Source organism: Vombatus ursinus, unplaced genomic scaffold (assembly GCF_900497805.2).
Source record: "Vombatus ursinus unplaced genomic scaffold, bare-nosed wombat genome assembly UNPS02014837.1, whole genome shotgun sequence".
NCBI lineage: Eukaryota > Metazoa > Chordata > Mammalia > Diprotodontia > Vombatidae > Vombatus > Vombatus ursinus.
The window spans coordinates 5860826-5888241 of NW_020954615.1; the positions used below are offsets into that span (position 1 = coordinate 5860826).

Genomic DNA, 27416 nt, shown 5'->3' on the forward strand with positions numbered 1-27416 from the left:
TAGGATTAAGGGAAATAGAGTTAGTTTTTCACAGCATGTCTACTATGGAAGTGTTTTGAGTGACTGCACATGTATAGCTTGCCTTTTCAATGAGGGTGGGGAGGGAGGGAGGAAGGGAGAAAATTTGGAACCCAAAGTTTTAAAAACACATGTTTAAAAAAATATATATTTTTACATGCAACTGGGAAATAAGAAATACAGGAAATGGGGTACAGAAATCTATCCTGCCCTATAGGAAAATAGAAGGGGAAGGAGGGGAGAGATAGCAGGGAAAGCAGATTAGGGGAAGGGGAATTTAGAATGCATGACATCTTGGGATGGGGGGAGGGGCAAGATGGGGTGAAAATTTGGAACTCAAAATCTTGTGGAAGTAAATGTTGAAAACTAAAAAAATGAACTAAAAAAGGGAAAAAACTGTAAATAGTGGAATTTTCAGTTCCATGTAAAATCATTTTTTTGGTGCTTAGTTATATGTTTGATACGTGTGTTTGTTGCCAGTTATTACACTTAAAATAAAAAAATTTTAAAGAAAAAAAAAAGGAAATAGCCTTGCCACTGGTGCGATGTTTCCTAGGGTCACATAGCTAATGTCTTCCAAGTGGGACTTGAACCCAGATCTTCCTTATCCCAAGGCAAGCTCACTATTCAGGTCACATTACTCATCGTCATCCTTAGTAACTTACAAGGTTACGTGTTGTTTTCCCTGATGGAACATCATCTCCAAAGGGCAGGGATTATTTCTTTCTGTTTTTGTTCCCCCAGAACCTGGCACATAGTAGGTACCTGACACGCTTATCGACTTGGAAGCATGTGGATTTGGATGACAGCAAAAGCAAGGCAAAGTTTTTCCATCTCCCTTGAATACGGATCAGCTTGTTCTGCACTTGGCTGAGTGGGGCTCTCGGGTCCTTCCCACATCTGTCTGACCTTCACCTTGGGTCCCACTTGTCAGCTGGCTCTCATCAGAATGGTTCAGATTGCTGATGTGGGTGTGAGGAGGAAAGAGTGCGGCAGGAGGAGTGTGTTTATGAGAGAGCTTAATCAAAAAGGGCACCAGTGTGCCGAAGCCTCCTCTCAGAGCTGACCTTGTAAGAAAGAGACAGCATGACCTAACTCTTCAGGTCATGATGCTGGGAACTGGGAAAGTACATCTTCCCTTCCCAGCTTAGAGAGGGAGAGAGACAGACAGATAGAGACAGAGACAAACAGAGATAGATTCAGAGGTTGATTGATGGATACAGAGATACAGAGATAGATGGATGGATTGAGATAGATTGAGACAAAGATGATAGAGACAAACAGACAGAAAAACAGAAATAGACAGATAGCTTGGGGGTATAGAGAGGCTGAATGACTTGCTTGACCAGGGTTGTCAATATATTTCAGAGATAAGACTTGAACCCCACCTCTCCTGATTCTGAGGCCCTGTTCTGTCTCTGATATGTTTATTTGTTTGTTTGTTTATTTACTTTACATGTGCACATTGTTTCCCCTGATAGAATGTAAACTTCTAGAGGGCAGGGATGCTTTCATTTTTTTTCTCTGTACCCCCAGCATTTACCTCATTGTTTTTGTTTGTTTTTCTTCAAACCCCATTGATATAGTGGAATCCCAAGTGAGAAAGCTCTCTTTACCAATACCAATTGGGACATTTGCTCTGAAACTTCTAGTCTTAGAGGGTTGCTTGGAGTATGGCGGTGAGGTGATGTGTCCAAGGTCACACAGCCAGTATGTGTCAGAAGCAGGTTCTCCTGATTCCAAGCACTGTTCCTTCTCCACTGTGTTCTGCTAGGCTGCCCTTCAACAGGTGCTAAAATAGGCACTAAATGCATACCTGTTGACTAATTTGAGCAGAATGTATCTGCTGAGTGCTTTCCCAAAGATAAGTGTGGTGGTGGGGGGTGGGCATGGTTGGGGAATTAGGTGTTTTTTTTTTTTAATAAGGAAAAAGTCATTAACCATTTATGTGCCCTGGACTTCACTGACATTCTGGTAAAGCCTATGGATTTTAATGTTTGTTATTACCTAAAATAAAATATAAATGAAACCGGTTATATTTATAGGAATTAGCAAAGCTGGGATTCAAATTCAGGATTCAAAGCCAGGATTGAAATCTAGCATTCTACTGTGTGATTTAGTAGAAAGTATTGGGCTTGGAGTCAGGAAGTCAGGTTCAAATCCTGTCCTACTCACTTACTCTCTATGTGACCTTAGGCAGCAGATCAGTTAATCTCTTTGTACATCAGTTTGCTCATCTGTAAAATCAGTTAACAACCATTTATTAAGCACTTACTGTGCCAGATACCATGCTAAGCACTGGAGATAAAAAAACAGGTGGAAAATATGGCCCCAGCTCTCAAGGATCTCACATTCTATTTAAAAAGATAACATATAAATGACTAGGTCCATATAAGCTATTCACATGAGGCCTTTCTACCTCAATTCTGTCACCTCTATCAAGCATTTATTAAACACTGTTGAAATGGCCGGTACTGGAAGCGTTCTGTATTCAATAACAGAGATTAAGCTCAATCCAAAGAAAGCCAAGCCAGGTTTATATACTTTGCATGTGGTTATAAAACCATAATGCCCAACCCAATGTTTAAATCTAGACAGATCAATGCCTACATTTAGGGAAGAATGATGACCACAGTATAAATTAGGAAGCAAAAGCCTGGCAGAGATCCAACCATCTTATTCATTTCCCCAGTAGCAGTAGCCATTTTGTCCGAGGCTTTCTCTGTCCTTGAATTCTTGCTCGGGGTCCAGGAGCCATCTTCAGAGGCCAGACAAAAAGGCCCTATTTCAGGGAGTAATCTCATTTCCAAATTAATCCCTCCCCTTGGAAATTCCTAATCTGATTTGAGATAACCTGCATTGGCCAACTTTCTGAATCTTTAATATTTTCTGTATTTAATATTCTTTTAAAGTTTCTCATTAATCAGTGTCTTTTCCCTAGAATTTCCTCCTGAACGCCTAGTCATCCCCATATATATTTTTTCCCTCATGTAGCTGTTTCTTTCCTTACTTTGAACTTTTTCATAAAGGACTCTTTTTATAACAAATATATTTAAAAATTTCAATTAACAAGCAGTTATTTTTTCTTCCTCCCACATCCCCTGCCATTTAAAAAAAAAGATAAATAAAACACTTGCAATGAATATGCATAGTCAAACAAAACAAATTCCCATTTTGGCCATGTTTAAGAAACTCCTTCCAGCCCTTCCCCCAAACTGTGGCTTATTCTGTTGGGACCTAAAGTGAATCTTATATAGAGAGTCCTGGAAAGGACCTCATCCCACTGAAGAGGCAACACACTGTAATCATGAGGGGCAGCTTGATGCAAAATCTCCATTGAAGGAAGAGACTCAGCTGGTTTCTCTACCCATTTCCACCCAGCTGTGCTGTTTTGGGGCTTCTGCATTACACACTGTGTGAATGACTTCCTCAAAACACTTCTGTTCTCTTTTCTCAGATCACGAAGGGCTCTCAATGCCAAACTGAGGAGTTTGCATTTTAGCTGGAATATACCAGAGAACCATTGAAGATTCTTGAGTGGAGGGGTGAACATTATTAGATCTGTGCTTTAAAAATATTAATGTAGCAGGTGTATATAAGATAGCTTGTACAGGGATGTAAGGAAAACTATAGCCTAAAAGACTTTTGCAACAGCCCAGGGGCTGAACTAGGGTGGTAGCTGTCTGAGTGATGAGAAGAGGACAGATATGGAAGCAAAGTGACCAGATGTGCCAACTGATTGACTGGAGAAGGGTGGTGAGGGAAAGGATGAAGGTTCAGACCCCAAAGCTTTGCACTTGGGTAGTGTAATAGATGGAGGAGGGAAAGGTTTAGGAAGAAAAAAGAAAAAATCCTTTCTTCTTTGGATGGCTAGATATGTAGATTTGGGAGTCATTTACCTAGAGATGATAATTGAATCCATGGGGGCCAATGAGGTCACCCAGAAAGAAATTGTAGAAAGAGAAGAAAGGACCCAAGACACAACCCCAGACCACACTCATACATACACAAGCAGTAAAGCATGAATGGCCATCAAAGGAGACCAAGAAGAGATCCCCATGTCTCCTCTTGACCACTGGAATACCAAGAGAAAGCAATATCATGATGCCCCAAGTAGGACAGAGTATCTAAGAGGAGGAGGGGTGGTCAAACTCCTTTTTCCAGAGTTTTTTTTTTTAAAGGCAATTGGGGTTAAGTGACTTGCCCAGGGTCACACAGCTAGTAAGTGTCAAGTGTTTGGTCTGAGGCTGGATTTGAACTCAGGTCCTCTTGACTTCAGGACCAGTGCTCTATCCACTGCACCATCTAGCTGCCCCAGGCCCCTGCTTTTTAACTTTTAGTCTTGGGGAGTTGACTGGTTGTACCATGAGATTCAGTGACTGGCCTAGGTCACATAGCCAGCACATGTGAGAGGCACTCACAAACTCAAGTCTTCCTGGCCCCAAGGCCAGATCTCCACTCACCACTTCAAGCTGTTTCTGACCAGACAAACTCACATCCTTTCCTTTGTGACATTCCCCAAACTAGACACCTAGCTTCTATGTGAAGACCTCCATTGATGGGGAGCCTGCTGCCCCCCAAGGCAATCTGTTCTGCTTTTCTATAGCTTCAACTGATTTTCCTTCTATAGAATCTAAATTTGCCTCTCTGTAACTTTCCTTCCTTTCCCAGGGGTCTTCCCTCTGGGACAGGCCCTTCAAATACCTAAATACATTCATCTTCCTTCTGAGGCTTCCCTTCCTTAGGATAATTATTCTCATTTTCTTTCACCAATATGGCACCCCCTAGGCCCTTCAACCTCTTTATTGCCCTTCCCTGAACATTCTCTGGTGTATCAATATCCTTCACAAACTGTGGCTCCTAGAACCAAACATAATACTCCAGATGAGGTCCTAACAGAGCAGAGGAAGTGAGACTATCACCTCCCCATTTCAGAAAGCTCTACCTTGAGTCTTTCTCGGATCATATAGCCAACAAGTTCCAAATCTCGTTGTTTCTATCTCTGCAGCTCTCATGTTTGCCCCTTTCTCTCGACTTCATAGACTAGTTCTAGCCTTTCCCTTCTTTCACTTGAGCTGCTGCAGTAGATTCCTAAGTGGTCCTCTCACCCTGAGCCCCCTTCCTTTGTCTAATTAGTTCTAGATAGACTTGCCATTGAAGTGTATCGAAGTATAACCCTATCACACCTAAAAAATACTTGGTGCTTTCCTATTTCTCCAGTATAAAATGCAAACTACTCAGCTCAAAACCCTTCTTAGTTTGGGTCCAGACTGCCTTTCCAAGTTTATTTCAAATTATTCCCCTTCACCTACTGGACATTCCAACCAAAGTTGTGCAGTAACTCTTGCCTGAAATTCAGCATTCTCTCTCAAGCGTTTGTGCCCCCACACCTGGAAAGCATGCTGCACCCCAACTTCCTTTCAAATCCTTAACTTCTTTGAAGGCTTAGCCCAATGAACGAATGAATGATGTCCTGTCCTGGACATCTCTGTCCTGGCTCTGTCCTGGACCCTCTTCTATTTTGGTGATTTTATTCACCTCCATGGTTTCCATTATCCTCTCTATACAGATGACTCCCAGATCCAGACATACAACCCTAGTCTCTTCCCTGAACTCCCATCCCATAATGCCAGTTGATTCTACTGATGATAGAAATTTGGTGACATTTCTCCTGCGCCTCCCTTCACCCCACCCCCACCTCACAGCTGCAGCCCCTCTGGGTGAGGGGGCTCATAGGATTACTTCAGTGGCTCCATGCCACCAGACCCCTTGAATATGTTTATCTTACTTTCTCTGGCTTGAGGAAGGATTGTTTAGAACATCCTCCAGCGGCTTCTGTTCCAGCTGAGAATGCTGGCTGGGAACGGCTGGGTTTTGTTATTCTCAGGGCAGCATGAATGATCTGAGCTCTTCCTGCACACATCACAGTAATTGTCAATATACATTTACCATTTACCATGTGCTGTACTGAATGTAAATCGAGTAAGTGGCACTCAGGTCTGCCTGGCACTTGGCACACATTATCTCATTTGCAATGCACAATGACCCCGTATAATAGTTACTATGGATATTAGTTTACCAAGGGGGAAGTGAGTCACAGAAAAGGTCGAAGGGCATCCCCTGTTCACACAGCTAGCACGGGACAATGAAGACAGGTTTTGAACTTGGGTGTCTCTGACTTCCAAGTTCAGCCTTCTGTCCATTATGGAAGGCTGCATCTATACCAGAGTTCATCAAACCAATGAATGAAAAACGTATTTAGTAAGTGCTCACTGTGTGCTAAGCACTTGAAGGACTGGGAAGATGGAATGGATGGATGAATAAATGAATGAAAATAATTTGTTAAAAAGAGAAAAAAGAAGACAGTCTCTACTCTCAAGAGGCTTACACTCTAAGTGGGGAAAACAAGACATAGGAGGCCTTTTAGCTGCTGGGTAGAAAGGTCCAGAGGCATTATAGGTCCCTCTATAATACTTCACTTGGTGATCTCATCAGCTTCCATAGACTTAGTTAGCATCCCAGTATAATTGATTACCAAATTTACTGATTTAGCCCTAAATTCTCTGCTTTCTCATCTGCTAGATGTCCAGTAACATGTTCAAAACTGAACTCATTTATTTTCCCCCCATCCACCCCCAACCCTCTCTGCTTTTAAACTTCCCTATTTTTGTCAAAGGCACCACTATCCTTCTATTGCTTCATGCTCCCAACCTAGATATTGACTCTCTCTTCAGCCTTCCATGTCTTAGCTGTTGCCAAAGTCTGTTGATTTTATCTTTTCAACATCTCTCTCTTGTTGCTACCCCGACCCTAACCCTCCTCTCCTTACACCTGGACTACTGTAATTGCCTGCTGGTTTCCTCTGCCCTCCACAAGTCTCTCCCACTCCAGTCCATCCTCCATTCAGCCAGCAAAGTCATTTTCCTAAAGAACAGATCCAACCACGTCACCTCTGACTCCAAGAAACTCCAGTGGCTCCCTATTACCTCCAGGATCAAATACAAAATCTTCTGTTTAGCATTCCAATTCCTTCATAACCTAGCCCCCACCTCCTGCCTTTTCAATCTTCTTATACTTTATACCCACCAGCATACTCTTCCATCCACTGATGCTGCCTACTTTGCTGTTCCTCTAACAAGGCTTTCCATCCCTTGAGTCTGGATATTTTTACTGACTGCTCTCCATCCCTGGAGAATCTCACCTTCCTCAACTCTACCTTCTGGCTTCCTTCATGTCCCAGCTAAAAGCTCACCTTCTACAGGAAGGCTTTCCCAATTCCTCTTCATTCTAGCACCTTCACTCTGGTCATTATTTCTCATTTATCCGTTATGTAGCTTGTTTGTATATAGTTGTTTTCATGTAGTCCCCATTAGATTGTGAGCTCCTTGACAGTGGGGACTGGTTGTTTTTGTTTGTTTGTTTTTGCCTTTGTGTCCCCAGTAGTTGACACAATGCCTGGCACATAGTAGGCACTTAATAAATGCTTATTAACTAAATGACTACTACGGGTATTGTAGCATCGTGAGTGGAAAAGTTCATGAATCCTTAAGAAACATTGGGGTATTTGCCCCTAAAGGTAGGGTGCTTGCAAGGGAGCAAGCACCCCTGAGAAGTGGACAATGGGGCTAAGGTTAGTAATGGGGTGCATGCTCTAGGTCTCTTCCAGCAGGGAAGTGTAGGGGGTTGTTGGAGGATGGAGTCAAGTATCCTTCTATTCAGGAGGATAAAAAGGAAGGGAAAAAAATTGGCAAGAAGTTTGGGAGCACGCTCAGGGCCAGCCTCCCATCATAGGATCATAGATTTAGCCAACTCAAGGTACCTGTTTTATAGAGGAGGAAATTGAGGTAATAAGTGAAAGACCTGGGACACTGGACTGGGCACTTTCTGCCCTTCTCTGGCACGAAGCAAGAGGAAACTAATCTGATGAATCAAGTATAGCAGTATACCTATACATGAGAGGCATTGTGAGGTGGTAGATAGAGAACTGGCCTCAGAGAGAGAAATATCTGCAGTCTAGGACCACCTCCTGAGCATAGCAGGAGTGTGACTTAGGACCAGTTCCCAGGACTCACATTCAAGTCATTCTTGGCAACTCAATAAATATTAGTGGCTCAACATTTGCTGGGACTAGGGAAGATAGAATGGATGGATGGAGGATGAATAAATGAATGAATGAAAATAATTTATTTAAGTACCTGCTATGTCCCAGGCACTGTGGCAGATGCTGAAGATTTAAATACTAAATGAGGAAAATATTTTTAGGAGTTTACACACCAACAGGATAAGACAAGACATAGGGGAGTGACGACCAGCGAGGGGGCGGTGCTTTGGTCCTAACATTCAGAGAGATGGCCAGTGGAGCTATAGGATAACTGATTGATGCCTCTTTTTTAGAAGCAATGGTGGTATTGAGATGTTTACTGTTTCCCAGAGCAAGAGGTGGAGAATTGTAGGAATGGAGGTGGGGTGTGGAATGTGATGGTGATGGGACATGTGTAGAGAGGAAGGGCAGATGGCAAGATGTGAGATTCTGAATGCTTCTGTTTTCTCTTCCAAGGACAATGATCTTTTCATAGGAAAGATTTTTTTTAACTGGTTTTCAGGCAGTGGAAACCACAGATAATTTGCTATAAGGTCAGGCAGCATCTGGCTACCCTCACTGAGTTCAGGTCATAATAATGTTTTCGTGCCAAGCCTGGATAGCTTCACGCTGGGTATGATGTAGAAGGCCTCCTTCATGTCTGAGTGGTCATGGATGGCCTGTGAGGCCACTTCCAACTTGGAGATATTTTGTGATTCTTTGTTCCTCTTCTTCGGAAGGGAGAACCCCATTCCTTCTGAGATTCTGGAATTTTTGGCACTTGGCTCTCTCCAGGCAGTGTGGTACATTGGATAGAGGCAGTGTGATGCAGTAGATACAATGGGTAACAATGGGAGATCTTGGGGCAAGTCACTTAGCTAAACTAGATGACTCGATGACCTCTTAAGGGTCCCTTCTGACTTTAAATCCACGGTTGTAGGCATAGATTCCCAAAGTGGGCAATACCGACCACTGGGGGCACTGGAACAATGAACGGGGGGGTCACGGTAGTAGTCTCAGCTACAATTATGGGGCACTGAATAAAAATAAGAGGGCAGTGGAAGCATAAGGAAAGAAGAGAAGAAAATTTTGAAAAACCGTTCATACATGTTTTATCCACTGTGTAACAGAGTTAAAGTCATGGTGACTATATTATTTTCCAGATAAACACATAAAATGCAAGTTATAACCAACCACTGGTCAAATCTGCCAACAGGTCTTAACAAACAAGTGTTGGCAGGTGAGCACATAGTACATTGTCAGGAAGTCCAGCATGCATCTGCAGGAATATGTGCATGTAATATGACACAATATGTTTACATGATGCAATATTGCATCATCAAAATTTCAATTCAGGAATCTCACAACTTTACAATAAATTATTAAATTTAAGATGTGTCCTTTTTTTTGAAAAAAAATTTATATTTTTAAAATGATGCAAATTTAAAAAAAAAACATTAAAGGGTTAAAGAAAGTAGATTTCCAGGGTGGTGGTGGGCAATTTTTTTAAAAGGGGGGGGTAGGCCTAATATGTTTTAAAACCTATGGTCTAGAGCAAGAGTTCATACCATGGGTTCTATGAACTTATTCTTAAAATAATTTGATAATTGTATTTCAAAATAATTTTGTAATACCATGTGCTTAATTTTATGCATGATTTTTTTTTGTGCATTTAAAAACATGATTCATAAAAGGGGTCCATAGGCTTCCTCAGATTTCCAAATGGGCCCAGGACACAAAAATGATTAAGAACCACCCCTGGGCTAGCCAAGAACTTAGAGTTCATCAGGGCTCTCCTAAGCCTGCAATGTTTATTATTATTGTTATTATAATGCTATTGTCTTGCTTCACTTTCTTCATCTGTAAAAGTCCTATTTTTTTCTCTTTTTTTTTTTCTCCTCTGCTCTGCTCTGCTCTCCTTTCTTCCCTTTTGTATTTTTGTCTTCAAATCCCCTATGCCTCACAAAGTGCCTGGCACATAGTGGGGACTTAATTATTCATTGAAATAGGCTCAATGACTACAGGAATTTGAATGGAAAAAATAACAATAGTTAATTATAGTGTGTGTATATGTGTGTGTGTGTATATGTATATAATGTAATATAGTGACTGAAGTTGGTCCTGGATAAGGAGGTGGAGCTCGACATAGTGAAGGAGGAGAATTTGGGTTCAAACCTGCCTCTAGTGCTTAAAGCAATGGACGCGAAGTTATAGGTCCTGGGTTCAAATCCTAGTCCTACTTGGATGACCTCAGAGAAGCCACCTAACCATTCTGAGCCTCAGTTTCCTTATCTGCAAAGTGAAGGAGGTGGGCTAGATGACCTCTAAAGTCCCTTCCATCTCTAGATCTCTGATTCTGGGATCCCTCGGCCTCAGCTGACTAATCTACAAAATGAGATCGGACTAGGTATCCTTCAGAGGTGCCTTCCTGCTCTGGAGCTATGAGATCCCATGATCCTTTTCTACCTAGGACATTGGAAAATGACTTCCCTCCATCCTCTGCAGAGACAGAGGACTCTGGGTGTGTGGACTGTACTGTCAAGCTTGCTTGATGCATTGATTGGTTTTGTTTACCTGCTTTTCCCTGCTCCCATCCTCTTTTTTAGTCTTTATTACAAGAGGTGGCTTGCTGGCTAGAAGAGGAAGGATAAATTCAGAAATAAAGGTGATATTTAAAAAAAAAAGGTCAATAAAAACGTGTTTTTTTTTTAAGTTTGTTGAATTTAACTAGAGGTAGTGATTCTCCTGTAGTTTCCCAAGTCATAGCCCTAGGGCATTTGGCAAGCTTCCAAAATGATAGCGTAGAATGGGGTCTAGGTATGGCAATTTTTCCTAATAAGAAGTTGTGATTTTGATAGAAGTAATAATAATGGTACTACTAATAATAATAAATAGACATTTATATGTTTGAAGTTTCCAAAAACACATTGCATATATTATCTTATTTGAACCTCAGAAGAGGTCCCTAAGAAGTATGTAACATATGGGTTACAACTGGCATCAGTGGAGGGCATTCCCATACTAGTATTTCCCCAACGGTGATGAAATCCTACATCCTTCTTGTCCAGGTATGGTTCCAAGAAAAACAAGCCTTTCAGATGCAATCCACTGTGTCCAATCAGCTGTTTCTTGTTTGTTCTCCCTAGTTCTCTGCCAACATTGGTGATGAAGAATCAGAATGCACCTTGCCAAGATCTGGGGATGGTCTTTGTTTAGATAAAGGATTGTGTGTTCTTTTGTGCCCTGACAGGTTGGTTCAGAGGATACACGCTGAGGAATAAGGCTAAAAAGGTAGGTTTTTTTCTTTGTTTTTGTTTTTTGCCTTTTATCTGATTTTTTCCCACTGCTTTGCATTGCTTGTGAAACAGGTTGCATTATATGCTATCTGATTAGGCTCCACTCTCTGATTTTTCTCTTCAGGGTTTTACCTCATTTAGAAGCGAAAGCAGATTCTCAGATCTCCATAGGGACTGCCAATAGGACAGTTAAACATGATCCTCAAGGAAGCATCAGTAGATCAGCAAGCATTTATTAAGCACTTACTGTATGCCAGGCACTATGCTAACTAAACTGGGAATTTTCCTTTGGGTAAAAGTGACGTTGTATCCAGCCAGCCAGTTTGAGAAGGTGACAGTGAGTCAGGCCAAGGGATAAGACCAGGGGTCATTCAAGGCAGGAGAAGATGAGAGGTCTTTCTGCTCTTCTCCTATCCCCCAGAACACAGTTACTCTAACAGTCAACAATGGGTGTTGCTCTATCTGAGGCCTCAGTTTTGGTGAGGGTCCAATGGTCCTCCCTGATTCCTAAGCTCAGGGGTGCCCCTTAGCCGTGACTCTTTCCTCATTGAAAATGGGCTAGGCTGCAGTGTCTTTCCTCAGGGCTGGGAAGGCAAAGTACCAAGTTACAGTTTCAGGACTTAACAAGGCCATTCTCTGGAGCCCTACTCAATTGCCTCCTTGGGGCATGGAGGCAATGTTGGGCTCTTGAAAGCTTTGCAAAAGATGGGGGCCATCTTCAGTCGTCCTGATCTATATCTTGTCACTGGACCCAGATGGCTCCAGAGCAGAGAATGAGGCTGGTGACTTTGCACAGCCCTCCCTCACTTAAATCTAATTCACTTGCAAGTCATGGCATCACCTCCTTGATGTCATGGTCCTCTTTGAGAACAAAGGGCAAACAATAAGCTCTGTTAGGATATATGGCCCTAGAAAGAAATTGGGTGCTGTCTGAGCAGGGAATTATCCTTCCAGGACCTGTCTGGTTAATCACAGCAAGCCCTAGCACCAGCATCTGCCGTGTGCTAGGTGGCTGTACCTTCCTCCTGAGGTGTGCAGAGAGGGGTGTCATCTGTCTGGGTTGAGCAGATTTCTGCAGCCCATGAGTCTGCCAATTAAGTGGCCAATTAAGATAATTCACAAAAGCAGACAGAGTGGTTGGTGCAGGGGAAGCAGGGTGAATTTGGGAGTCAGGCACCTGGGCTGGAATCTGCCTCTAATGAGGATTCTGGATCTGAAGTCAGAAGATCTGGATTTGAATCCTGGCTCTGCATTTCATCATGTGCACCCTTGGGAAATTCATTGAGCGTCTTGGTTTTCTGATCACGGAAATGAAGGGATTGGATTAGATGACCTTCAAAGCTCCCTTTCAACTCTGAATCCGTGATTCGGTGAAGTCACTTACCCTCTTTGAGACTCAGTTTCTTTGTCTGTCAAATGGAGGTGTTGGGCATGACAACCTCTAAGGTCCTCCTAGCTCTACGTCTGGCATCCTATGACTCTGGTTTATTTTAGTAATGGTAACTCAAAAAGAAACTTAGAATGCTTAAGTTAAGATCAGCCACACTGCAGGGCAGCTAGGTGCTACAGGGGATAGAGTGCCTGGCCTGAAGTCAGGAAAACTCCTCATCCTGACCTCAAATCTGGCCTCAGACACTCACTAGCTGTGTGACCCCGGGCAAGTCACTTAACCCTGTTTGCCTCAGTTTCCTCATCTGTAAAATGAGCCGGAGAAGGAAATGCAAAACTTTCTTCCTATCTCCTAGAATCAGGCGTGGGGAACCTGCGGCCTCGAAGCCACAGATGGCCCTCTCGGTCCTCAAGAGCGGCCCTTTGACTGAATCCAAACTTCTGTGTCAGGCCTTCCTGACCTCAGTCTCTCCCCTTGACCAAAGCGTCAATCTCGTTTCCAGTTTTCACTTTTATTCCCCCACTGACTTTGTACCAAAGCGTCTGAACTGTCTTTGGGCTCAGAAATAAGCCAGAGTATGACGGAGGAATCTCCAAAGCAAATACCAATACTTAACCAGATTCTGCGCCTCGATGTTGGACGTCACCCCTGATGCGCAGTGGAGGCTGGCTTTTACAGCACAAATGGTGCTGTTCACTGAGGAGCCAGTGGAGGTTTCAAAGGACAATTAGAATTTTCCCAGGCCTGGGGTCCTGCACCTCCTAAGCGCACATAAAGCAATGGACCTTGATGGTTCATTAATTTCCAGTTCTTCAAAGAAGCTGACTTTTTAAAAAGCAGGCACAGACAAGAGCACTGAAATCCCGGAGACACACAGAACTCTTGGCTTTCAATTTCACGTGCATGCGGTTACTCAAGGAATAGGAGTCCCAAAAAGATGAGGTAGATAATAAGTGGTGAATCTCAATCGTATGACAGAGGGGATGTGGGAGGCAGGTGCCTGGGCTCCCCATTCCAAATCTGCCACTGGCTTGCTATGCAGCCTGGATAGGTCACATAGATTCTCTGGGCCTCAGTTTCTTTAACAGTATCATGTCTTAACACTGTACTCTGTAGTCCCTCTTAGCTTTTATGTCTGTCCTAAGGATCCTCCCAGCTTTGCAATTTTATGTTCTAAGACCCCCTACTAGCTGTAACATTTTACATTTTAAATTCCCTCCCAGCTCTGACATTCCTTGTTCTAAACCTTTCCCTAGCTCTGACATTCTCTGTTCTAAGGGTGTTCCAATCCCTGATATCTTCTGTTCTAGGGCCCCTCCCATTTCTGACGTTTGATGATTCTGTGGCTAGTATAAAGTCCTTTTCCTCAAAGTATAAGAGAGTAGAGAAACTACAGAAGGCTGTTCATTTTAATGTACTTTTATGTAACTTTTTTTGTTAACTTGTATATAATTTTTATGTACTCTTCAAGGAAGAAGGGTGGATTTCTGAACCAGAATCAGAGTGAGAAGTTCTGGCTGTTTCTCCGTTTCCACCTTAAGGCCCACTGGCTTCTTCCAGGAGCTCTGCCAGGGAAGGCTTTCTTGTTCCAAGGCTGTTTAAAGTGACCTTTCCCTCCCACTAAATTACTGCGGGGAGGAGTGGTTCACACACTCCCTTTGAGAAGCTTCGAAGCCTTCTCCTGGGAGAGCTGACCCAGGAAAAATAAACCAATGTCCTGCCTATGGCCATTGACAAGATTTATTCACTTCTGACTCTTCCTTGTCCCTTTGAAGTCCTTTTAAGCTCCACCGTGACCAATGCCTTGACTTCTCAGGTCTTGAGAGCCCATTTGGACGGCCTATTATTTTAATGGGGACTTTGATGTCCTTTAGAAGCAGGCGTGATAAAAGTGTGGAGTGATAAAAAGTGGCAGACATGCCTATTTCAGGAGCAAAGAGTATTTCAGGCCGAGTTATTGATCTGAGGTTGGACAGCAAGGATGGCTGGCCAATCTCTAGCTTAATAGTTGATTCAAGTGAATGGGTAGCTTTAGTGGATGGGGATTGAATTGAAGTGAGGTGGGTTGTAAATCAGAAATACGTCCTGGTTTACTCAGGATTTATGCAGCCCGTAATGGCATTCTACAAGGCAAGCTTACCAAAGAGCTCCATAATTTGATGCATGATGCATACAAATTATGTTTTGGTAAGACAATAAAATATTTTAAAATCCTTTTATGGTTTCCTACCTAGAAGTTTATGGTTTATGGTCTACTTTGTAAGTGTTGAAATCACGCTGCTGGTTTTAAATTGCCCCCTCCTCTTCCCTCGGCTTTCTCCAAAGTAATTTAGGGAACGCAGCCATCAGATGTAGGATGCTTGGCCCAGTTTAATTGACCTGATTCCTTCCTGATACTGGATTTCCTTAAGCAAGAAAATGGACTTGCACTAAAGATGATTATAAGCCCAGTGCTCTATCCCCTCACCTCTAAGGGCTCCTCAGAGAGTGTGGGGTCACAAGAGCTTGTAATTGTTGCTACTGAGTCATTTTCAGGCATGCCAACTCTCTGTAGCCCCATTTGGGGTTTTCTTGGCAAAGATACTGGAGTGGTTTGCCATTTCCTTCTCCAGCTCATTTTACGGATGAAGAAACTGAGGTAAGCAGGGTGAAATGACTTGTCCACGGTAACACAGCTGCTAAGTGTCTGAGGCCAGATTTGAACTCAGGAAGATGAGTCTTTCTGACTCTAGGCCTCTATCTCCTTTGCCATCCATTTTGCCACCTAGCTGCCCCATAAGAACTTAGAAAGGATGCCAAAGGCCCTCTGCAATCCAGGCGTCTCATTTTACAGATGATGAAACTGATTTGCCCAGGATTACACAATTAGTAACCAACTTCGGTGATCTATCCACAGCACTACCTAGTTGCCCCTAGCTGTACCAGCATATAAATAGCCATGTGTTGAGAATAGGACACACTGCTGTCAGAGTCAACCCTCTCCTGTCTCTTGAGATGCAGTCATGGCCTGGAAAATCCCAGAAGAGGGGGTTATTAGGGCAAGGCTGTGGTTTACACTTGTAATATTGGGACACATGTTTCATCTCTCCAGCAGTGAGTAAACTACTTGAGGTATTGTAGATCTCGAGATGGAAGAGGCCTTAACCCACTGAGTCTCACTTCCTCATTTTACAGATAATTCAGAAATCAAGCCTAGAAAAGTTGTGACTTCAATCAATCAATAAATAATCAATAAATGTTTATTAAGTACCTACTGTGTGCCAGGTACTGTGCTAAGCACTGGTGTTAAAAAAGCAAAAGATAGTCCTTATCCTCAAGGAGCTTAACCTAATGAAAAAATAAGGTTTGCTAGTGCTACGGTGTTGGAAACGTTCAGCCTGATGGTAGAATCTTGACAAGACACTTTTTGGCAAGTCATTCTGTTTGCTTCTTTGGGCCATGACTGAGTCTGCCAAGGGCCTGGGTGTTATGGTGGCAGGTCAGAGTTGGAAGGTCCATCAGACGCCATCTTGTCTATGTGTCCTAGTCTTTAAAACGAGAGATGCCATGGAGCACTGAGGAAAGGGTGCTTGGATGGACCTCATTATTTGTCTACCATCCTCTCTCCTTCAGAATGTGAGCTGCTTGAGGGCAGATGTTGTTTTAGCTTTCTTTTTATTTCTGATTCCTGCTATACGCTAAGTGACTCATTGACTGAATGAACTGGAAGAACCTGGGCTTAAATCCTGACTTTGCCACTGATCTCCACGCCCTGAGGCAAGTCATTTAACCTATCCTAGGCCCAAGTATCTCATCTGTAGGGGCAACTAAGGGGATAGAGCACTGGGCTTGTAATCAGGAAGATTCATCTTCCTGAGTTCAAATCCAGACTCAGACACTTACTAGCTGTGAGACCCTGGGCAAGTCACTTAACCATGTTTGCCTCGGTTTCCTCCTCTGTAAAATGAGCTGGAGAAGGAAATGGCAAACCTCTCCAGTATCTCTGCCAAGAAGACCCCAAAGGAGATCATGGAAAGTTGGACTCAACTAATTGACTAAACAACAACAACAAAGAGCCACATACACAACTGAAATGACTCAATGACAATAACGTCATCTGTAAAATGTAGTTATTGGACTGATTGGCTCAGAAGTACTAAACCCGTGAGCCTGTGAACATACGTTGATGCCCTCTGTTGCTACCATGAACACAAGTCTAATATGGCCAAGGGATGAGTTAGCAGCCTCTGTCCTATTCTCATTGACCCATGATGGACTCCCAGAATGTGAATCAAAAATGGGGAGCCTGGAAAGGACCCATCCACAGCCTCTAGCCTTGGCCAACCCAGTGAAAAAAGGCTCCTTCCCTCAGATAGGCAGAAAAGAGGGAAAACCGAGGTCTCCACTGCTCATCGACTATCAGCCGGTGCTAGGGGCTAGCCCTGGTTGCTGGTGCCTCTTGCCTACTCCCAGTTATCTCCTATGCACGTATTTTGGGTAGGGATAGAGGCTGATCCTTCGATTTCATTGAACAGGAGCTCCCCTATCAATTCAGTCCAAAAGTCAGGACCTTCTCTGCAACTTAAGAGTCTTAGAGAATTGTCTAGAGCCCTTAGGTTAAGTGACTTGCCTAGGACCACACAGTGGTTATGTGTCAGAACTTGAACCCAGGGCTTTCTGTTTTCAAGGTGGGCTCTGTTTTCACTGAACCATAGCTGCCCTCTGGATATTTTGTTATATTTATATATTGTCTCACTTGATAGAATATAAGCATATTAATTGCAAATTTTTATTTATTTTATTTTTTTTTATCATTGTATCCCCAGGGTTTAACACAATGCCTGGCACAATGCTTGAAAAGCCCTTGTTGATTGTGGTTGTGTTTTGAGGCTGGGGCTTTGCTACCATCTAACCTGATTTTTTTCTCTTTGTAGGGGATTTTCCCTGAAACATACATCCATTTGAAGGAGGCGACCGTGGAGGATCGAGGGTGAGTGCTTGTGAGGACGCCCGAGAGGTGGCAGCCGTGGCAGCCAACTGGGTGACCATTGCATATCTGTGAGCCTCACCTTCCTCATGAGTTAATTAGAAGGAGATGAGGGTGCCCTCTTTATGGGGTGATTGTGAGTGTGATGCAGAGAGCCTTGAACGAAGAGTCAGAGGACCAGGGTTCAATCCCTCCTTCTTGCTCATGCGATGGCCTGGGAGACCTCAGACAAGTCAGTTACTTCCCTGGGCCACTGTAAAATGTGGACATTGACTCGGTGACATTTGAGAGCCCTTCAGCTCTATGGCTGTCATTTATGAAATGAGATAGTATATGGAAAGAACTTTGTAACACTTTAAGCATTACCTAAATGCCAAATATCATTACGAATTTCCCACCCTTTCCACTCCTGCCCCCATCCCCACTTCCCTATTTGAGGAGGGGCATCTGTAAAGTGGGCGGCCAGGTGGCACAGTGGCCAGAGCACTGGCCTTGGAATCAGGAAGACTCCTCTTCATGAGTTCCAATCTGGCCACAGACACTTAATAGCTGTGTGACCCTGGGCAAGCCACTTCACCCTGTTTGCCTCAGTTTCCTCATCTGTAAAATGGGCTGAGGAAGGAAATGACAAACCGCTCCAGTATCTCTGCCATGAAAACCCCCAAAAAGGGGTCACAAAGAGTCAGAGGCAACTGAAAATGACTCAACAACAGCATTCTATAAAGCATCTTTCCACGTCATTCTTTTCTCTATTTTTCTTTTTTTTTAATCCCTCTTCCCAATTAGTTAGTCAACTTTAGATTTGTTAGTTAATCATTGCCTACCGTGTGCCAGGCACTGTGCTAAGTGATAGGGATACGAAAGAAGGTGAATGCAGACCCTGCTGTCATTTATATAATGGGAGAAACAACATGCTGACGGTTAAGTACGTACAAGGTTTATGCCTTGTAAATGGAAGTAGTCTCAGAGAGAATGCCCGAGCAATGGCGGGTGAAGGGATGGAGGAGATGGGGAAAGGTCTAAAGCAGATGTTGACCCAGGATTCCTACAGGGATCGAGTGCATCCAGGGGTCCCATACCTCTAGAGCAGGCAGGATTGGAGACCAGGAGGATTGTGGGTCCTCACAGAAGAAGGGACTCAGGATGCTTCCGTCAGGGGCATTTGGGACTGGTGGTGGGTAGCCAGGCCACTTCCCCCACCCGTGCTCTCCAGGGTCTGAAGCTGCTTTCTTTGAACTCTGGAAACATTTGTGTGGGGAGAAAGAATGAGTGAGAAGACAGGCAAAGAGAGACTAACGTCCCTAATATTAGAGCTCCAAGGGGCCTGTTAGATCACCTAGGCCAGTGGCTCTCAGAGTGTTTTGTCCATGGCCCAGAGAGTCACCATATCTGAGCGGGTAGAGCTGGAGCCTTGTGTATGCCCATTCAATCGCAAATTGGAAGCTTATCTATTGACTGTGAGCTCCTTGAGGGCAGGGACTGTCTTCTGCCTCTTGTAGCCAAGGAGCTTGTTAGCACAGAGCTTGGCACTGTTACTTCATCTATGTTTATTGAACGACTGACTAGCATCTAGTGAAATGTACACCAGTTCGCCACGGCTAATTCTCCCACTGGAGAACCAGTGACAGGTGAAGAAACCAAGGTCTACAGAGTTTGAATGACTTGGCCAAGATGACTCGGGTGGCAAAATAAGAATTAGAATCCGGGTCCATTGACTCTAAATCCAACCAAGCTTTCCACTGGGTAACCCAGGCTTTCCTTATAAATCTTCTTCAGCTGGTACCACAGTGCACTGAGCAGTGGGCCTGGAGTCGGGAAGACCTGAGTTCAAATCTAGCTTCAGACACTTACTAGCTGGGTGACCCTGAACAAATCATTTAACCTGTCTGCCTCAGTTTTATCATCTGTAAAATGGGATTGATGATAAGAGCACCTTCCTCCCAGGGTTATCGTGAGGCTTAAATGGAATATTTGTAAAGCACTTAGCACAATACTTGGTATATAGTAAATGCTACACAAATTCTTATTCCCCTTCCTTTATTCTCCTTTCTCCATGTCTTCTACTCCTTGATATAACTTAGTTAATACAGTTGGTATTCAAGAACTCCAGGATGGAGACAACCTTGGCTGTGGATTCTTTCACACTCACAAGCTCAGGCCCTATTTGGGGATTGCCTGAGAACTGAATGAAATGAGTTTTTCTCCAAATCTCAAAGATTCAGTTGAGTTTCCTACTAGACCCCCCCCCCCCCAGGGTCCAAGTTTTGCCTCATCCCAGCCTGGAAACAAGGCCCTTACCAATTTCCACTGGCCCAGCCTCCTTCAAGAAACCCCATGGCTCATCTGTTTCTCTCTCTAGGCAACATGAGACCGTGATTCCCAGTGAGGCGCCCTTGGTGCAGGAACTCACATCTACCCTTCGAGAATGGGCAGTCATCTGGCACAAACTCTACGTGGTGAGTCACTGACATTGTATGCAGCGTTACACACCTACAGACCCCCACCTCCGCAAAAAGTTTGGGGAGATACCATCACTAAATCTCTTCTTTCAGACCCTGGCCATTGTAATTTCACTGTGTTCAGTTTAATTGTTTTTCAGCTGAGAAAATTGCCTGGGATTGCATAAATGGCGCATGCCAGAAGTGGGACTAGAACCCCAGGGCAAGTGGGAGGAATGCCTTCAAATTTCAGATAGTCCGATTTGGGCTTGAACAACATCTTGCTCATTAGAGCCGCACAAGTGTGCAATGCCTTAAAGCTCTGGTTACCTTTTTATTCGTACATGTCTTACTTTGCCTTAACTGGACTGTAAGCTCTGGGAGGTCTGGGACCACGTCTCATACAAGCCACGTATTTAATGCAGAAGGTAGCAGTGTTCCACACAAGGTGCTGAGTAATTATTGTTTGTTGTTATTGTTCAGTTGTGTCCAACTCTTCATGACCCCAAAGACCACAGCACGCCAGGCCCTTCTGTCCTCTGCCATCTCCCAAAGTCTGTTCAAGCTCTTGTTCATTGCTTCCATGACACCATCTACCCACCTTCTCCTCTGCAGTCTCCTTTTCTTTTTGCCCTCAATCTTTCTGGACATCAGGGTCTTTTCCAGTGAGTTCCATCTTCTCATTATGTGGCCAAAGTATTTAAGCTTCAACTTCAGTATTTGACCTCCCAGCAAATCGTCTGAGTTAATTTCTCTAAGTATTGACTGATTTGATCTCCTTGCTGTTCAAGGGACTCTCAAAAGTCTTTTCTTTGAATATATGAACGATAAGTAAATTAAAACTTCGCTGTGTCTGCTAGATAATTGTGCCCGGCCTACTAGTTAGAATGGGCAGCAACACAAGGAGATATGAGTCAAGTTATAGAATCAAGACGTAGAGATGGAAGCACTTTATAGCTCATCTCAAACAAAGCCATAGAGTGATCGTGATTTACCTTCGGGAACAAAGCTAGCTAGTAAGGGTCGATGGTGGGATTTGAATTCAAGTCTTCTTCATTCCTAGCATTCTCTGTTCTTGGGTTTGGAGGCTAGAGCCCAACCCAGTTGACAACAAGATGACAAAAAAGGCATGGAATTGTAGGACCAGATGTCTCTTCCCATCTACTCCAAGTCCCTCATTTTGCAGATGAGGAAACTGAGGCCTAGAGAGGCCCAATCACTTAAAAAGTGCCATAGGTAGTAAGTGAGGTTTGAATCTAGGTCATAGAATCATAAGATCCTAAGTCCTTTGACTCCCAAACCCATCTTCTTTCCTCTACAGCACACAACCTCAACCTACTGAGTTAAGGGTAGATATTAATATTCTAAGCTAAAAATGTCCCTGGTGGAAGCTTCTCTTTCCAAGAGTAGCATTGATTTGGTAGGAAGTAAAATGCCTAGAGAACCCTGACTCTCCATGGGGCCTCTTCTCTTTTTCTTGAAAGGCAACAATGTGTTTTATTACCTGTTGATATTTCAAAATGTCTGTTGGTTGCTATTGATTAACTCAGTGGTGATAAGCCAGGGAAATTCTTTTAAACAATTCTGATAGACCTGCAGCCTGCTTCTGCTATCAATACAGACTCATAAATTAAACAGGAAGCCACCAACAAATGGCATCCTTCCTCTTCTTTGCTGTTTGGTGGGATCCTGCCATTTTCTTTTTTAAAGTGTCAACCATTATGTCATAGAATTATGGAATCTTAGGGCTAGGAAATTTTCGGTCAATGGCTAGACCAAAGTTATCATTGGACAGGTGACCAAGAACTAGTTAGTAACAGACCTGGAATAGACCTTAGAAGTTTATAGGACCCTGGGCTGCCTCTGTTACTCAATGGTAGGATTTCTTGCCCCTAATATGGAATTAGCCTCCATTGTGAAAGGAGTCTCTTGGTTCTAATGGGAACACTTTCCCTTGCTTTCCTCAGAGATGCTGCGCCCAATTTGTACATCTTATGTTTTAAACTACATCTGAAAGTCACATCACTGGTTTCCCAGTTTGCAGCTGCCCATGATGGCTCCTCCCTGCATGACTCTAGGCAAGTCTCTTGACCTCCCTGAGCCTATGTCTCTTCATCTGCCAAAGAGGGGGTTGAAGAGGCAGCATCACAGAGTGTTAAGAGCCCTGGCTGTGAAGTTATGGGTTCAAATTCTGCCTCCATCTCTCTACTCCAGGCGTTTTCTCTGGCTGTTGCCCATGTCTGGGATGTTCTCCCTCCTCATCCTTGCCATCCTTTCAGTCTCAGCTAAAATCCCTCCTTTCGCAGGAAATCCTTCCCGTTCCCTCTTAATTCTATTGCCTTCCCTCAGTTAATTGTTTCCTATTTAGGCTGTTTGTTCTTCCATGTCTGCTTGCTTGTTGTCTCTCTCCCCTTAGACTGAGCTCCTTGAAGGCAGGGATAATCTTTTGCCTCTTTTTGTATCCCCATCACTTAGCACAGTGCCTGAGACATAGTAGGCACTTAATAAATGTTCATTGACTGACCTTCGGTTATTTGAACCTCAGTTTCTGATAAGAAAACTGAGGCTTAATGATTTAACAAAGGTTACAGAGGTGGTCAGTGACAGAGGCAGGATTTAAAACCTGTTCCTCTGACTCTAAATCCTGAGCTTTTCCACTGTACCACACTGACTCAAGCCAATAATATTAGCCAAAATGGAAGCTGTTGCCACCTAATAGGCATGTCTTTGTTTCACTGTGACCTAAATCACTCTCACGAGGGGCCCCAACATCTCTCCTAAGTCATCTTCTTATTCAAGGCGGTGGTCTTTGTCTTTAGTCCATGTCCTTGGACTCCTCCTAGCAAGGCCAACATTTGTCTGTAGAGATAGTGTCTTGAGGGTGGGCCCCGGTCCAGGAGACACTGGTCGAGTTGTCTTCAGGAAAGGCAGGACATCAAATTCCAGAGCAAAGGGCGTTTTCAGGACTAGAGGCTGTCATGAGTGACTATCCCGGCTGCTCTTCCCTTGGTGGCTGCCTCGCCATTGCTTGCAGGCATTTTCAGCTGCTGAGGAAGAAACAGGAAATGTTTTGAGATAAGTCTGGTGCAGGCCTCCCTTCTTTTGATGGGAAGCCTGGAGCTTAAGAAATGTTTGTTAGAAGAAAACTAAAAGAGCCCTTTGGAGCAAAGTATGACTTAAGAGCTCTGGGTGTGTCTTGCTGTCTACCCCCAACTCCCCCCTTACATGTTTGCTTTGGAGGAGGAGCTGGTGATAGGAAGGGTGGTTAGGTAATGTCCAAGGATAAGTTGGGAAATTTTTTTATTGCCCTAGAGATGCCTGAGAGTAAGTTCCACCCTTCCTTGCCTCTGCTTGTGATAGGTTAGCCTCAGTTCTGCCTGGCAACACGGAGCCAAAAACTCAGAGTTGGAGGGACCTGGGAGCCCATATGTAGCCCAATTTGAGTCTGAACAAGAACCCATAAATCCCCTCTGCAACATGATGAGAATAAGATTCCTACAGGAGATCCAATTCCCAACGTGACCAAATTTCTATTTCCAGTGAAATTGTTTGTTAAAATAGGACTGTAGCTCCAGAGAAACATCCATAAGCTATATCTATAGCTCATCTACTTAGAGATTATAAATTAAATAAATTTAAGCTGATGATGTCACTAAGTTACAGGAGTATAGAGAAAGAAGGGGACCCAAGACAAAGCCTTGAGGTTCAGCCACACTTAGGGAATATGATACAGATCGTGACCTAGTCAAGGAGGCTGAGAAGTTGTCATATAGATAGGAAGAAGAATCATGGGAGAATACTGTCATGATATTCCAGAGGACAGTACCCGGAGAAAAGGATCGACGGTGTCAGATGTGAAAGGGAGAGCGGGGAGAAGAGATGTGTCATTGTGCCTCATTGGGAATTTTGGAAAAAGCATTTTTAGTTGAGTAGTGACTGTGGAGCTGGGTTGCAAAAGGTTAGGAAGAGAGTGAGGAGAGGAAGTGAGGGTGCACTGAGAATAGATGGTTTTCTGAAGGAGTTCTGGGGAGAAGAGATGGAGGAGAACCATCAGGGAAGGTTGACTTTGTGACCTTTTTTAAAGGCTAGGCCACAGAAGTTTGGAGGTGTTTGTGTTTCGAGGTAACTGAAAAGAAACCAGAAGTAAGGAAGAGATTGAATAATGGGGTGGGGGGAGGAGGAGAGACGTGATTGTGGAGGGAATCTTCTAGAAGTATCCCCAGATTCCCAATCCAGTGTTCTTTTCACTAAATTTCAAGAAGGTTATTGACAAGCTGGGGTATAGGCAGCTCTGGCAGGAGGGAGACTGGCATGATGAAGGAACTCATAGAACATGGTTTTGATGATTGATCAAAGGAACTAAGAAGGCTTCAATTAAAGAAGAGGAAATTTAGAGCTCACAAGATCACAGAATTTTATGGATGAAGAAACTGAGGGTCAGAGAGAGGAAGTGACTCACCCACTGTCACACTGATAATAAGTAGCAGAGAACAGATTCCAGCCCAGATTGTCCAACTCCAGGAAAGGGAAGTTAGTGAACCAGAACCCAGGTGTCTCGAGCCCTCATTCGGGTGCTCTTACCACTTCAGCACACTACCTGACAAGTCCCTTCCATCATGGAGATCTAGTAAGTCAACCTTTGGCCTCTGTTTTATTGTCATCCAGCTTTAGATTGGATTAATCTCATACTCATACATTAATCTCATAGGACAGCCAGGTGGCACAGTGGATAGAGCACTGGCCGTGGAGTCAGGAAGACTCATCTTCTTGAGTTCAAATCTGGCCTCAGACACTGACTACCTGGGTGACTGTGGGCAAGTCGCTTAGCCCTGATTGCCTCAGTTTCCTCATCTGTAAAATGAGCTGGAGAAGGAAATAACAAACCACTCCAGTCATGAGGAGTCAGACACAACTGAAAAACTGCTGGACAACAACAATCTCATAGTCAGGGTAGTTTAAAAGTGCTCCTTTAAATAAAGACTCAGCCAGCCTTCTTGGGCAAATAGACTGTTCCACAGAACTGGCACCAACCCACCCATTGGTAGCTGGCACTGGTTCAGATAACATTGGGGTGGTATCTCAGCTGGAGGCCTGTGTTTATCCTGTCATATTGCAGAGTAGGAGAGTTCTTGCCTAAGGATCAGAAAAGAATGATAGACTCAGGCAGGCCTGTAAGCATTCATCCCTTGACCATGTCCCCAGCCTGCAGGGGGAACCATGCCATTGGGAAAGAATTTTCCTTTTCTTTTGTAAAAATATAAATGGTATAGTCATGGCAAAGTCATGATAAAGAACTTTTGAAAGGGAATTCCTAGTGCAGTACCTCTGACAAGTCTCTGCTGTGGTTTCAGCATGACTGTTATTGAGCGTCTCCTCTGGGCCTCAGGTTTCCTGTCTGTAAACTGTGTCCCATCCAGGACACTGGACAAGTTGACCTGCAAGGCTCCTTCTGGCTGTGTGTGTGTGTTCTGGGTGCCCTGTGTCTTCTCACCTTCAAACTAATCATTCCCAGTCCCTCTGATCACTCATCACATCCACGTCACATGAATTCCCTCACCCCATGGCTTACCTTCCTCTTAGATATGTTCTCACTTTTTAACAACCTTTTCAATAATTCCTGGTGATTTTATATCTTTTTTTCTCTCCTGAAATCTCTCTTTCCTCCAGGCTGGACATTCTCAGTGCCCTCAAAGAAATGCTCCTTTGGCATGATTTTAAGGCCTCCCCCTCCCGTCCTGGTTACTTTTCCCTGTACCCGTTCCACGCTGGGTCTCAACAAGGCTGGGTTGGCTCTACATGTTAGGAGGTTTTTTCCTGAAATCTGAATTTAACCTAATATCTGCCTCCATGCTCTTCCCACCCACTTCTTTCCTCTATGAGGAAGTATCACACATGGAAATATTTCTGCTGCTGCCCCTTATAATATGTAAAGATGACTGCCATGTTTACCTTAAGTCTTAATCTCTTCTTCGGGCTAAACAACCCAGCGTCCTTCAGCCATTCATTCCTTTGTTGACCTGATCTTCGGGCCTTTCACTTTCTTAGCCCCTGTCCTGGACAAGTCAATCTCCCTCCTTGAATGAATCACCCATGACTAAACATGGGACTTCAAAGGAAATCTCACCCTGGTGGTTGTCACCTTGCAATTTCTGAAGTCTGTTTCCATTTTAAAAGAGGGAAGGACCCTCCTTAGAGAGATTTCAGTAGATACATAAAATCCAGAGAACCAGTGAATAACAACTGGGGTTTTAAGTCTTTCTTTCCGAAAAGTTGCCAAGCAAATAGATTGAAGATCCACAGAGATCTGCTGGAGAAACATTGGCTATTGGCTTTGTCATTCATTCGTGTGAAAAAGAAGACAGCAATGGCAAGAATAGTATGATCCAGGGGAAGGGGACCACGTTGGGAATCCAAGGACCTGGTTGGACCCCCAGCTCTGCTGTTGTAAATATCTTTGCGACCTCACTCAATCCTGTTGGGTCCATCTTCCGCCAAGTGATGGCTTTGAACTAGATGGCCTCGAAAGTCCCTTCCTGCTCTAAATCTATGGCCCTATGAACTTGGAGATCATAATGACTTATTCTTTCTTTCCTGCAGGACTCATCACCCTTAAACTCAATTTTTTTTAGACTGATGGTGTTCACCGTGTCCCTAGGTCTGTGCTCCCAGGAGTAATTTCACCAATGAAAGAACTCCAAATTAGGTCCCTGTGGTTCATTACTAAGAAAAGAACATTCCTATGGAAACCTTCACTCAGTTTTTCAAATATTTCATTTGTGATCTGCAGGCCCATGAGACCTCCCCTCCCTCTCACTCTCCCTTCCAATTCTGAAGTTAATGAGAGGGGAGATATGACGTGGTAATTACTGTGTAAAGAGAAAAGTGATGGTTGGATTCCCATTCCCTCCCCTTCCATTCTGACTTTGTTTGATGGACTTTTTCATGTGATAATAGAAAGAGCTGTGGCCCAGGAGGCAGAAGCCCTGGGTTCAAATCCCACTTTTGATGATTACCATCTGTATGACTTGGGACAGATTTTGTAACCTCCTTGGATCTTAATTTCCTTGTCTATAAATGAAGGATAGACTGCAAGGCTTATAAAAGCCTTTGGAGGGGCAGCTAGGTGGCGCAGTGGATAGAGCACCGGCCCTGAAGTCAGGAGGACCTGAGTTCAAATGCGGCCTCTGACCAGACACTTGACACTTACTAGCTTGTGACCCTGGGCAAG

The 27416-nt window shown here is 43.8% G+C and overlaps 1 protein-coding gene across 1 annotated transcript in view; it reads left to right on the forward strand.

The window, feature by feature from the left end:
- The window catches only part of DOCK5 (dedicator of cytokinesis 5), a 245450-nt gene that overhangs the window by 75482 nt on the left and 142552 nt on the right, over nucleotides 1-27416 (forward strand). Inside the window, exons 3-5 of the mRNA XM_027839938.1 lie at nucleotides 11349-11389; nucleotides 17698-17753; nucleotides 20110-20206. Of these exons, the coding sequence (XP_027695739.1) occupies nucleotides 11349-11389; nucleotides 17698-17753; nucleotides 20110-20206 (194 nt within the window). The remainder of the gene's footprint in view (nucleotides 1-11348; nucleotides 11390-17697; nucleotides 17754-20109; nucleotides 20207-27416) is intronic.